This window comes from Tamandua tetradactyla, chromosome 8, assembly GCF_023851605.1.
Source record: "Tamandua tetradactyla isolate mTamTet1 chromosome 8, mTamTet1.pri, whole genome shotgun sequence".
NCBI lineage: Eukaryota > Metazoa > Chordata > Mammalia > Pilosa > Myrmecophagidae > Tamandua > Tamandua tetradactyla.
The window spans coordinates 94322094-94336013 of NC_135334.1; the positions used below are offsets into that span (position 1 = coordinate 94322094).

Here is a 13920-nt window from a genome sequence, read left to right on the forward strand (position 1 = left end):
TTGAAGCCATTAAAACCAACCTACAACCTTTCCTCTGTCTCTACCACACACCCAGCAGCGAGAGTCTTCCAAAGTTAAAGAAGCTATAACATCTTTTGCTGGTGGGACCCGCAGACAGACAAGCACCACATACTGGGCAGGATAAGAAAAACAGAGCCCAGAGACTTCACAGGAAAGTCTTTCAACCTGCTGAGTCCCACACTCAGGGAAATCTGATTAAATGCCCAGACGCCAGCAAAAAATAGCAAATCACACCAGGAAAATTGAAGATATGGCCCAGTCAAAGGAACAAACCAATAGCTCAAATGAGATACAGGAGCTGAGACAACTAATTCTGAATATACGAACAGAAATGGAAAACCTCTTCAAAAACCAAATCAATAAATTGAGGGAGGACATGAAGAAGGCATGGGATGAACAAAAAGAAGAAATGGAAAGTGTGAAAAAATAAATCACAGAACTTATGGGAATGAAAGATACAGTAGAAGAGATGAAAAAACAATGGAAACCTACAATGGTAGATTTCAAGAGACAGAGGTTAGAATTAGTGAACTGGAGGATGGAACATCTGAAATCCAAAAAGAAACAGAAACTATAGGGAAAAGAATGGGAAAATTTGAGCAGGGGCTCAGGGAATTGAATGATAATATGAAGCGCACAAATATACGTGTTGTGAGTGTCTCAGAAGGAGAAGAGAAGGGAAAAGGAGGAGAAAAACTAATGGAAGAAATTATCACTGAAAATTTCCCAACTCTTATGAAAGACCTAAAATTACAGATCCAAGAAGTGCAGCACACCCCAAAGAGAATAGATCCAAATAGGCGTTCTCCAAGACACTTACTAGTTAGATTGTCAGAGGTCAAGGAGAAAGAGAGGATCTTGAAAGCAGCAAGAGAAAAACAATCCATCACATACAAGGGAAACCCAATAAGACTATGTGTAGATTTCTCAGCAGAAACCATGGAAGCAAGAAGACAGTGGGATGATATATTTAAATTACTGTTCTAGTTTGCTAGCTGCCAGAATGCAACACACCAGAGACGGATTGGCTTTTAATAAAAGGGGATTTATTTTGTTGGTTCTTCAGAGGAAAGGCAGCCAACTTTCCACTAGGTTCTTTCTTACGTGGAAGGCACAGGATGGTCTCTGCTGGTCTTCTCTCCAGGCTCCTGGGTTCCAACAACTTTCCCTGGGGTGACTTCTTTCTGCATCTCCAAAGGCCTGGGCTGAGCTGCAAATGCTGAGATGAGGAATGCCGAGCTGCTTTAGGCTGTGCTACATTGTGTTCTCTCATTTAAGCACCAGCCAATTAAGTCAAACGTCACTCATTGCAGCAGACACGCCTCCTAGCTGACTGCAGATGTAATTGGCAACAGATGAGGTTCATGTACCGCTGGCTTATGTCTGCAGCAACAAGACTAGGTATGCTCACCTGGCCAAGTTGACAACTGAATCTAACTAACACAATTACTAAAAGAGAAAAACTGCCAACCAAGACTTCTATATCCAGAAAAATTGTCCTTCAAAAATGAGGGAGAAATTAAAACATTTTCAGACAAAAAGTCACTGAGAGAATTTGTGACCAAGAGACCAGCTCTGCAAGAAATACTAAAGGGAGCACTAGAGTCAGATACGAAAAGACAGAAGAGAGAGGTACGGAGAAGAGTGTAGAAAGAAGGAAAATCAGATATGATATATATAATACAAAAGGCAAAATGGTAGAGGAAAGTATTACCCAAACAGTAATAACACTAAATATTAATGGACTGAATTCCCCAATCAAAAGACATAGACTGGCAGAATGGATTAAAAAACAGGATCCTTCTATATGCTGTCTACAGGAAACACATCTTAGACCCAAAGATAAACATAGGTTGAAAGTGAAAGGTTGGGAAAAGATATTTAATGCAAGACACCAGCAAGAGGTTACCATCACTCGAGAAAGGCCCATCGATCTAGAACACCTCTGTCAGCTGGGAAGTCACATGGCTGGCATCTGCTGGTCCCTTGCTCCTGGACTCTGTTGCTTTCAGTCTCTGTTCCTGTGGGGGTTCCTTGCTTTGCTTCTCCAGGCCTGGCTTTCATCTCTTGACTTCCCTTAGCTCTCTCCAGGTTCTGGCTTAACATCTCATGGCAACATCTGCTGTGTTCCAAGCATCTCCAAACATCCTTATCTCCATAATGTAAGTCTTAGCATCTGTGTCAGCTCTGCTCTGCAGTTTTTGTCAGCTATCATTTATGAGGTTTCTGACTCTCTCCAAAATGTTTCCTCTTATAAAGGATTCCAGTAGGCTATCAAGACCCACCTGGAATGGGTGAAGTCACATCTCCATTTTATCAAAGGCCACACCCACAATTGGGTGTGCCATATCTCTGTGGAGATTATCTAATCAAAGGTTTCCAATATATATTATTCAATCAGTATTAAAAAAAACCCACTGTCTCCACAAGATTGAATTAGGATTAAAGCATGGCTTTTCTGAGGTACATAATATTTTCAGACCAGCACAGATGGTTTCACATGTTACAATGAACACCCATTGTTTTTGTAATTTTAAAATAATGAAAATAAAGGCACTAGAAAAATAATAGGGAGATGTATATGAAGAAAGAACCCTGGTAGAAGGAGGAGTCTACCTTGTCATTGCAGAGAGGTCAGCGAGAATGAGATGAGATCATTAGACTTCACAAAAAGATCTTTGGTGACCCCTAAAAGTGCATCTAAAAATGGTGGAAGGGTGGGAACAGAAGTCAGAATGGGAAGCATAGAAGACAAGTGTAGACTAGAAAGAAAAGCTTTGCATATGCACCACTTATTTGGGAGGTTTGGTGATGAAAGGGGGATAAGAAATGGGGCAATAGGGGAGGAAGCCATAGCATCAGTTGGAGGTCTTTGTGAGGAGAGAGAGATACTTTTGAAGTATCTTGAAGGCCAAGGAAAGACAACCAGTGTAGAGGAATTGACCAAAGGCATTGAAAAATGAAGGTATAAAATGGTGATGTGAAGGCCCTTGAGATAGGAGAGAAGGGGCCACAGGGACAGAAATAGAGAGTTGTCTTATTTCTCTGAAATTCAATTTTTCATTCACAGCTGTCAAAGATCTAAGAACACACCTTTCTAAATCCTTTTCTCTTTAAAGAGCCCTACATCCTGACAGGCAGCTGGGTCCTGAGTCCCCGCCTTTGATCTGGAGCATCAGCTGTGTGACTTAGTGCACACTTGGCTCTCCAAGCCTGTTTTCTCATTAGCAAAATGGAGCTAATGGTAGTACCTAATTCATAGTGTTGTTGGGAGACAATGCAAAGAACTTAGTTGGTTCAGCTACTCGTCTGGGAGGAATATCTCTGACATTGTTGTGAGGCTGAGCCATGTGGCCTGTGATGTCACAATGCCCTGCTAGAGTCCACCTTCTCCACTAGTGAGTTTCACATCCTTTGGAGCAAGGATTAGAACTGACGTGCAAGTCCTCCACCAACTGAGGGTTTCATGAACACACATTTTTGCCAAGATCTTGGTGAATAGTCTCTCACTGTGCACTTGTGTCTTAGAAATTCTTTTATTTTTGGTCATGATCGTGCTTGCTTGGATGCTTTTTGTTGGACTAGCATGTTACATGGGTACATTTCCAGAGGTCATGGTAAGTAGTGACTGCATGTAAATCCCTGATAGTCAGTCCTGACTCTGGCTCACACTCCAAGCTGGTGTTTCTGACCAAATGGGAAAAATAGCTGAGGTCTTACCACCAATTAGAAGTCAAGATATGGTGGGAACAAAGTTTCTCAAGCTACTTTCTATCCCACTGGAACCTCCTTCTTTTAAGTCTTTTTTTCCTATGAATATACAACTTCACTTGTTTCAAGGCATTATAGAATTTATAAGGGGTCTGCTGGAGACAGCAGCTGACTTATGTTTTCTCTACTACCCAAATGGAGGAATTTCAGTGCCGGTAGATAAAATAGTGGTTGCTGGTAGGAAAGGGGAATGTAGGGATTGGTGGGACCTTTCCGAAGCCCTTCCAATAGAAGGAATACTGAACCAATAAGTAGAGCCACCTCTGCCCTTAATTTTCTTTCTGACTCAGCCTCCAGCACTGAAGTGGAAAGAGAGGTGGCCTGTTCAGGAGAGCAAGGCACATCTGAGAAGCCGGGCAAGCTGGGCTTTGGATGAAGATCTGTAGCTGTGAGTGGCTGGTCAGGTCTGTTGGGCTGGACTCCTCTATTTCCAGAATTTGGTAGCACTCTGTAATCTCAGTGGAGAGTTCATATTCCTCTGAAAAATACAATAAATTGTGGAAGTGGAAATGATTTGAGGTATCTGGGGGAAAGAGGATTTGGATTCTGAGGACAGCAGGACAAGATTCAAAGATGTGTGGTTATGCTTTTTGTTTTCTCCTTTTCAAAAACTTTCCCATCTATTAATTTGTTCCCCAAAAACTCTATAATAAATTGGACTAGCATTGTTAGTGCTATTTTGACAGATCTCATAGCTGGAGTTCATGTTAACTTAAGTTCAGGTCTTAACTTTGCAACTTTCAAGCTTTGTAATTCTGAGCAAGTTTAATCTCGTTGAACCTCAGTTTCTTCTGTGAAATAGGAAATATCTCAGTACCTTGCTATTTTTGTGAGGATTACATTTGGGAATTCATGTGAAGCATGCTTGATGATTAGCATTTAGAAAATGCTAATTTAACCACTTAACAAAATAATGAACCAGTTGATAAAGATTAACAGGTGACAGTGACCTCAACTATTTATCCAAGGTCACACACCCATTGGTGAAGCTGAGATGCAAGCACAGCTCTCTGGACTTAATAGCATCTCACACTCATTCCATTAAACCATGCTGCCTACAGAAAACATTAGTGCCAGTGTTCCTTTTAGCAAATCATTTCCTGGCTGCCTCACATTCCATCCCACTTCATTCAGACCTGTTCAGAACTGTTCCTGTTGTCTTAACTCTGAGAATCTTGATAATACACAAATTACAGGAGCAGAATGTTTTTTGGAAGTTACTCTAAAGATAGGGATACCAAGCCCCAGCTCCAGGTATACCCAGAGCAGGGCATAATGGTTGGTCATTTTTTCTCCATCTGCTCCAGAATTTCCATGAGAGCATTGGCTCATGGCACTTGGAACTCTGTGAAATGGGGAATGTGAATGGGCACTTGTTTAGCTGAGGCACTACCACACTGTGTAATCCTGGCCAAACCACTTAATGTTCTATGCTTCAGTTTTTCCAGCTGTGAAATAAGCATAACAAACAGCCCATGTTCTTCTGTTCCCTTCTGAGGAAAGTTATGAAGACTATTGCATGGTGAGGGTTTAACTACCATTTCACAAAAGGCAAAATTTTCCCTCTTTGAACAGCTTACCAATAGCAGAGTATTTGGTCATAACATAGTAGCCAGTCTATCCTCCCAATTAGCAGCTTTTTTTTGTTTATTTGTTTGTTTTTTGTGTAGCAATGTTTTGTGCCTGTGGTTGCACAAAGAAAATAGTCAAACATTTTGGCAGGTTATGAATTAATAAATGTATAATGCAAGTTAGATCCGAACCACATAGAATCACCAGAGAATACGGTCCTTCTGATAAGCGCTCTTTAAACCTACCCTACCTGGTATTCTGGGCACCATCCTATAGCTCCCTACTCTGGCTGGGTCCCTGGTCATGGGTTGATGTCACAATTGGTGTTTAAGCTCAGCCCCCAAAATGGCCATGGGGAGCCATTTTAGTTCAAACGAGACCATGAAGCTGCTCAGCCAGGAGCTGTCATGCTGACCATCCTGTCTCTAATGAAAACAACCCTGTTCCGAGGACTCAGGGACTAGAACACCACCCCTTCCAGAACTACACATTTGCCCTGCACATTCCACCAGCTAAGAAAGAAGTGCCACCATGATTGTTGTCTTATGGATGGTTCTCATTGCAGGAACGATGTGGAAGGGATATAAGTATCCCCCAGGAGGGGTAAGTATATCTTCAACTTTGTTCTCTGTTCCTACTTTGAAATGCATTCCCCAGATAAACAAATGAACTAAGCATGAAAATCCCACTCCGGTAACTTTAAAACAAATTTTCTTTTCCTTATTTAAAAAAAAAAGTTATTGTAGCTTATCTACTTCTATTATTCATTATCTCCTTAGAGTTGAGAAGAGTTCATATTTTGCCTCATGTGATCTTGTACACACATTTACTCTTCATTAAGATCTTCAGTTTCTTTTTAATAAATTGGAGGTGGAGGAAGGGTATCTAGGCCCAGAATCAAAGTCATCTGACACAAGTGACCTACTCTGTCATGCTAATGGGACATCTTGTATACTCAGCGGTTGGTACCACTTCCTAAATCAGTCTATACCAGCATCCCAACTTAACTTTCTCTCATCAAGCAAACACTGGTCTGTAAAAGGTTTCTGCTGGCAGATGATCGATCCTCTCTTCTGTTAAACCTTGGAACATTTGTCTTTTCCTCACCTCTTACCAGCTCCCACTGTGCTATGTCCCTCTGGCAGCTAAGATCACAACAGTTGGGTAGGTGAGACAGAATTGGAAACAGTCTGCTCTTGACAAAGAGAGCAATTGCCTCAGCCCCGTATCCTAGCAACCACCAGGCAAGATCCACCTGACATATTTTTCCCCCCCCTAGAATCCAGTGGAAACAAGCAAAGATGATCCTGGTGAAGTAATGCAGCTCTGAAGCTAACATGATCAGCTATACAGTTCCTGTTGTTGGTCTCGTATAAAGCAATTGCACATTAGTCATATTTTATGTTGTTTCTGTACTTTTTAAGATGTAGTAAGACTCAATATTCTGTTAGCTCGTAAGAGAGAGATATGGTGGGGAGATTAGTCAAGGTAGATGGGAGATGATTTGGTCCTCTGTTTCATAGTCCCTAAGACTGACATAAGATTAAGACACTTGATTCAAATCCTTCCCTGTTCCGTGTCCTTAAGGACAGAAATTCTATAAAACCCTAGATCTGTTTCCCAAGTAATGCCTTTCTCCTGGGTTCAAGGTCCAGATGTGCAAGAAAAATAAAAAAACATTACAGAAAGGCTAGAGATTGCATCACCTTTAAGCCTCTTCTTTGAGGGTATTTCTTACTGGTCTCTTCACAACTGTTACCCAAAGCTTATACCATGTGGAGAAAGGACCTCATTTTAGTATTGGGTGCTACATACCTCAAGTACACATCATTTTAATCCTTACCTTAATCTTCTGAACTGGGTACTGGCCTCATATTACAAATGATAAAAATGATATTGAGAGGACTAATAAGTATCTTGCCAACCGTTGTTCCTTGGGTTGCCAAGTGAAGAGTAAAATCCAGGATTTCTACTTTGCACATAAAAGCATGCAAAGTAGAAATCCTAGATTTTACTCTTCACTTGGCAACCCAAGGTACAATGGTTATTTGCATTCTTTTCAAGCAAAGAAGACTGTGAGATCTCAAAATATGTTGCTGCCTCATAGCTCAGTGTATCCCTCACCTGAATAACCAAGAAGTTTGTCTGATTATAATTTTTTCAGCAGTGACTACTGTTAATACCAGAAGTATATGTAGAAACAAAAGCTAGCTGCTCAGCCCTCAGTATAAAGAAATTTATGAGATCTAGTATGGCAATCTAGGTATAAGACCCATGCAATAACCCTAGGATCTTCCTAAGAGGCAGAAGCTGTACCCTAAAGAAGGCTTGGAGCTTTCAGACCCAAAAAAAGAAAAAAATAAACAGCAGCAAATACATTTAATTATATGAAACTTCTCATTCTGTGGCCACCTGCAGATGACTAATAGGTCTGTTGTTCAAGAGTAGTTCACTTGACTTTGGGGTCAAGATGGCAGCTTAACAACGTGCGCATTTTAGTTCATCCTCCAGAACAACTACTAAATAACCAGAAACAGTGCAGAACAGCTCCCAGAGCCACGATAGTGACCAGACACACAGCGTACCCCAGTCTGGACCAGCTGGACCGGTTGGGAGCACCCCCAAGAACCATGAGTTCCCAAAGCCACGGCGGCCGGCACCCCTCCCCCACAGGCCGCTTCCCAGAGGGGAAAGGAAAGGACTTTACCAGCAGCAGGGACTGGGCACAATCAAACGCCAATTGTGGAACTAATTAACAAATTCTGACTACTAAAAATAGGCCCCCAGCTTAGGTGAACCTGATCAAAGCAGAGGTTGCTCATTTTTGCCCCAGTGCCAAGGGGGCAGGACTGACAGGAAAAGGTGGGGGGGGAGGAAACAGAGGTTTTTGTGGCTGTGTATCTACAAAGGGTGGACGGCCTCTGGATACAGTGGCAGGACTTTTCAGGCTGCAACTGCCCTAGGCATAGGCAGAAGTGAGCTCTTTTGGGGGCTTATCTGGAGCTTGTGCCTTCCCCAGGGGAGGGGTGAAGCCCCACCCAGGTGGAATTCCTCCATCAAGGAATTCAGACACCAGGGCTTGGTCATTTGAAGCCATTAAAACCAGCCTACAACCTCTCCTCTGTCTCCACCACGCCCCCAGCAGGGAGAGTCTGCCAAAGTTAAAGGTACTGCATCATCTTATGCTGGTGGGACCTGCAGTCAGACATGTACCACATACTGGGCAGGATAAGAAAAACAGAGTCCAGAGACTTCACAGGAAGTCTTTCAACCTGCTGAGTCTCACCCTCATGGAAAACTGATGCAGGTGACTCTTTCCTCCTGATAGGAGGCCAGTTTGGCCTGGGAAAATCTGACTGGGGTCTATAATATCTAAGCAGACCCTCCTAAGTGTGTGTGGGGGAAAGGCACCACACAAGCAGGGCAAGAAATAAGAAAACAAGAACTGAAAAATTCTCCTCTGTTAAACAAAACTTAAGCTAAAGGTCCAGATAAAGCTGTATGGAATGTCAAAGAACAGATAGACAACAAATTCATCCAGCAAGAAAACCCTAGATAAAAGAAGTGAAAGCAATCTCCAGAATAAACTAATTAAGGTAATTAAATGCCTAGATGCCAGCAAAAAAAAACAAATCACACTAGGAAAATTGAAGATATGGCCCAGTCAAAGGAACAAACCAACAATTCAAATGACATACAGGAGCTGAAACAATTAATTCAGAATATACGAACAGACATAGAAAACCTCATCAAAAACCAAATCAATGAATTGAGGGAGGATATAAAGAAGGCAAGGGAAGAACAAAAAGAAGAAACTGAAAGTCTGAAAAAACAAATCACAGAACTTATGGGAATGAAAGACACAGTAGAAGAGATAAAAAAACAATGGAAACCTACAATGGTAGATTTCGAGAGACAGAACATAGGATTTCTGAACTGGAGGATGTAACATCTGAAATCCGACAAGAAACAGAAACTATAGGGAAGAAAATGGAAAAATATGAGCAGGGACTCAGGGAATTGAAACACAATATGAAGCACATGAATATACATGTTGTGGGTGTCCCAGAAGGAGAAGAGAAGGGAAAAGGAGGAGAAAAACTAATGGAGGAAATTATCACTGAATATTTCCCAACTCTTATGAAAGACTTAAAATTACAGATCCAAGAAGTGCAATGTACCCCAAAGAGAATAGATCCAAATAGACATACTCCAAGACATTTAATAATCAGAATGTCAGAGATCAAAGAGAAAGAGAGGATCTTGAAAGCAGCAAGAGAAAAGCAATCCATCACATACAAGAGAAGCCCAAAAAGACTATGTGCAGCTCTCTCAGCAGAAACCATGGAGGCGAGAAGACAGTGGGATAATATATTTAAATTATTAAAAGAGAAAAACTGCCAACCAAAAATTCTATATCCAGCAAAACTGTCCTTCAAAAATGAGGGAGAAATTAAGACATTTTCAGACAAAAAAATCACTGAGAGAATTTGTGACCAAGAGACCAGCTCTGCAAGAAATACTAAAGGGAGCACTAGAGACAGATACGAAGACAGAAGAGAGAGGTGTGGAGAAGAGTGTAGAAAGGAAGACTATTAGTAAAGGTAAAAAGAAGGAAAATTAGATATGACATATAAAATCCAGAAGGCAAAATAGTAGAAGAAAGTACTACCCATGCAGTAATAACACTGAATGTTAATGGATTAAACTCTCCAATCAAAAGACATAGTCTGGCAGAATGGATTAAAAAACAGGACCCATCTAAATGCTGTCTCTACTCAAAGGACATGAGGCCCAGGGCACAAATGGACATTTACACACCAATGTTTATAGCAGCATTATTAACAATTACCAAGAGACGGAAACAGCCAAAATGTCCATCAACAGACAGTTGGCTAAACAAACTGTGACATTTACATAAGATGGAATATTATGCAGCTGTAAGACAGAATAAAGTTATGAAGTATGTAACAACATGAATGGACCTTAAGGACATTATGCTGAGTGTGAATAGCCAGAAACAAAAGGACAAATACTGTGTGGTCTCACTGATATGAACTGACATTAGTGAATAAACTTGGGATATTTCCTTGGTAACAGAGACCATCAGGAGATAGAAATAGGTGAGATATTGGGTAATTGGAGCTGAAGGGATACAGATTGTGCAACAGGACTGAATATAAAAACTCAGAAATGGACAGCACAATATTACCTAACTGTAATACAATTATGTTAAAACACTGAATGAAGCTGCATATGAGAATGATAGAGGGAGGAGGGCCGGGGCATAAATGAAATCACAAAGAAAGATAGACGATAAAGGTTGAGATGATGTAATCTAGGAATGCCTAGAATGTATAATGATAGTGACTAAATGTACAAATTTAAAAAATGTTTTTGCATGAGGAAGAACAAAAGAATGTCATTACTGCAGTGTGCTGAAAATAGATGGTACTTAATATTTTAAAATTTCAACTAATGTGTGAGACTAAAGCAAAAAATGTTTATTTGGTACAAATCCATACTTTGACTAGTGCATCTCCTAATATAACTTATGTAGATAGTTGATTGAACACCTTAAGTACATGGAACTTTGTATAGCACATGAGATTTTGTTGGTTTGTCCAGGTGATGCCCTGATGAATCCCAGAGTGATTTGATCAGTGAGTGGAAAAGTATTTGCAAAGTCCCCTTCGGGGAATGGTGAGAACGGGGGAAAACTCAGCTTCCCCAAGTTGAATTCTTGATATTCACATATTCTCACAAGCAGTGTGGACAACCAAAGCTATAGGCTGAGCCCCCAGTCTTGGGGGTTGTTCATATGAAACTTAACCCCACAGGGGATAGGTCAAGCCTACTTAAAATTAAGCATAAGAATCACCCCCAAGAGAACCTTTTTTGCTCAGATGTGGCCTCTCTCTCCAGCCAACACAGCAAGCAGACTCACCACCCTCCCCCTGTCTGCGTGGGACATGACTACCAGGGGTGTGGATCTTCCTGGCAGCATGGGACAGAAATCCCAGAATGAGCTGAGACCCAGCATCAAGGGATTGAGAAAACCTCAACGGAAAGGGGGAAGAGTGAAATGAGACAAAGTGTCAATGGCTGAGAGATTCCAAACAGAGTCGAGAGATTATCCTGGAGGTTATTCTTATGCATTAAGTAGATATCACCTTGTTATCCAAGATGTAATGGAGAGGCTGGAGGTAACTGCCTGAAAATGTAGAGCTGTGTTCCAGTAGCCATGTTTCTTGATGATTGTGTAATGACTGTGTGATTGTGAAAAACTTGTGTCTGATGCTCCTTTTATCTATCTTGTCAACAGATGAGAGGAACATATGGAATAAAAATTAATAATAAGGGGAACAAGTGTTAAAATAGATTTAGTTTGAAATGCGAGTGATCAATGAAAAGGATCAGTAAGGGGTATGGCCTCTAAAATTTTTTTTTTGTTATAATTTTGTTGTCTTTTTATTTCTTTTCCTGAATTGATGCTAATGTTCTGGGAAATGATGATGATGATGAACATGCAACTATGTGATGATATTGTGAATTGCTGAGTGTATGTGTTGGGAATGTTTGTTTCTTGTTAATTTTTTTTTAATTAATAAAATTTAAAAAATAAAGAGTAGTTCACTTTACCAGCAAAGTAGATCTTTTGATTACACAGAAAATATTTTATTAATGGCTATTTGCTAAACTGTTTGTAAGTGCCTCTTCACACCAATTGTTTCTTTTTTTATGGAAAGTAAATTCAAAACCCACAAAGCTGCTAGTAACGTCTGAATCTAGTATCCTATGATACTAGACTCATCTTATGGTATTTATTTTATCACCTAGATTCAACACATTCCAGTAAGTTGTATTGTTTGGCTATATGGCTATGCCCACCTGCCTCATACAGGGCTCACCTTCTCCGCTTCCTAAGGCTCTTAGTACCATAGGGGATATGAATCTGCTCATTTCTTATAAGAGGGCCTCCATACCCAGCTCTGCTTCTTCCCTCCGGTTCTGTGAGTATAATAATTCCAAGCTGAGCTAGATTGTGCTCTGACCACATAAAGTTCTAACTTGGGTGTGTGATAGCCTTGATAGGGAAGAAGAGGTATTAGTGGTAGGAGCTGAGCAATGTGGATGTGTAAGGAAGAACAAACAGATGTGTAAGAGGCAAACCCCATCTCTGAAGTGTGATGCGTCTACTGAGGTTTCTAAATGGAAAAATGTTTCAGGGAGATGAAATAAGGAATATCTCAAGGTAAATAAATGCAAACCAGTGAAAATATCAATAAAATACTTTTAATGCCTATAATTTCTTGTATACATTAGCTGCAAAACTTTCACCTATATATGCAAAAGTAGATTCTCTTGCAGGTCAACAGCACCAGAACAAGCTAAACTATGTAAAAGGTTTGCTATTTTTGTAAAAACTTGATTTGTCCATTATGTAAGACATGATGGATTTAATAACTCCATCGAAATCTATATCCCACTTTAATCATACACTAAACACCTGAATATTTTATCACATCCACTCACATAATAAATAGTATCTAATACATTCAGCACGTTGAAAATAAAGCAACCAGTCTCTCTTCATATATTTATTCTCTTTCCAAACATGTTTTGGTCTCCTGCTATATCTCAGAAATGTACTAATAGCTGCTTTTTTAAGTTAGAAAATGCAAAACAATAATTTATTTCTTGGAGAAAATCTTGGGGGTTACATTAAAATATGAATTCCAAGTTCCCACAGACTTTCTTCTTTGTTAACAGTCTTTAAACCTTTTCACAGCATACATGTAAGGCTGCCTGTGGCATGTGGTACCCTGACCTCCAAATGGACATTACTGCATTTATAGTTAGAGAAAATACAAAGACAAGTTCTGAAAGTAACCTTAAAAGAAAGGGCCCTTACTTTGACATAGCAACATCAAAAGCAAGTGGGACTGTGCAATCAGAGCTATACAAGTTTTATGAAAACTACTTTCCTTTCACATCATTTGTGTTAGAGAATGCCGCACCCATGATCATGTAACATTACAATCATGAAATAACATTACTACATTCATGAATGAACATTACCCAATAAAAGGCACATGTTTACATATAGAATTAAGAAAAATCTGAAAATCAAAACGGTAGAGGATACATTAAAAATCAAGCACTTAATTTGTAAACTTTGATAAAATAACAGCCTATTCTAGTTTCTTCAAAGGCTTGTGAATTTTTTCTAAGAGTGGTCAGGAAGTACATAAGAATTAAATGGAAGACAGGATTTGGAAACAAGGCCAAGATTAATTTAAAAGGCTTGCTCAGAATTTTCCTTTTTTTTTTAATGAGCTACTGATGTGCCCTTTTTAACGTTGGTGATAGGGAATATTAAGATCAACATCTATGTTTTAGAAAAATGCACTCAGAAGTGATGGACACAAAGGGACACAACCTGACTTTTCCAAGTTCTGTAACTTTTATCTAGCACAGTGGTGCCTTTCTGTACAAATCAACTGCACAGTATCATTGAGTAAAGTGCTAGTAAACTTTTAAGCCACCTGAAAT

At 40.0% G+C, this 13920-nt stretch overlaps 1 protein-coding gene across 2 annotated transcripts; it reads left to right on the forward strand.

Annotated features, from left to right (window-relative positions):
- Positions 1-3372: 3372 nt before the first annotated feature.
- Positions 3373-6761, forward strand: MISFA (mitochondrial sheath formation associated). 2 transcript variants are annotated; one of them, XM_077114190.1, is made up of 4 exons: positions 3373-3638; positions 4083-4180; positions 5930-5967; positions 6644-6761. In XM_077114190.1, the coding sequence occupies exons 1-2, from the start codon at positions 3570-3572 to the stop codon at positions 4176-4178; spliced, it is 165 nt and encodes a 54-aa protein (XP_076970305.1). In that variant the 5' UTR covers positions 3373-3569; the 3' UTR covers positions 4179-4180; positions 5930-5967; positions 6644-6761. The 2 variants fall into 2 exon arrangements, 1 of the variants encoding a protein (XP_076970305.1); XR_013156850.1 differs by having other exon boundaries at positions 3374-3638; positions 4083-4196.
- Positions 6762-13920: the final 7159 nt, after the last annotated feature.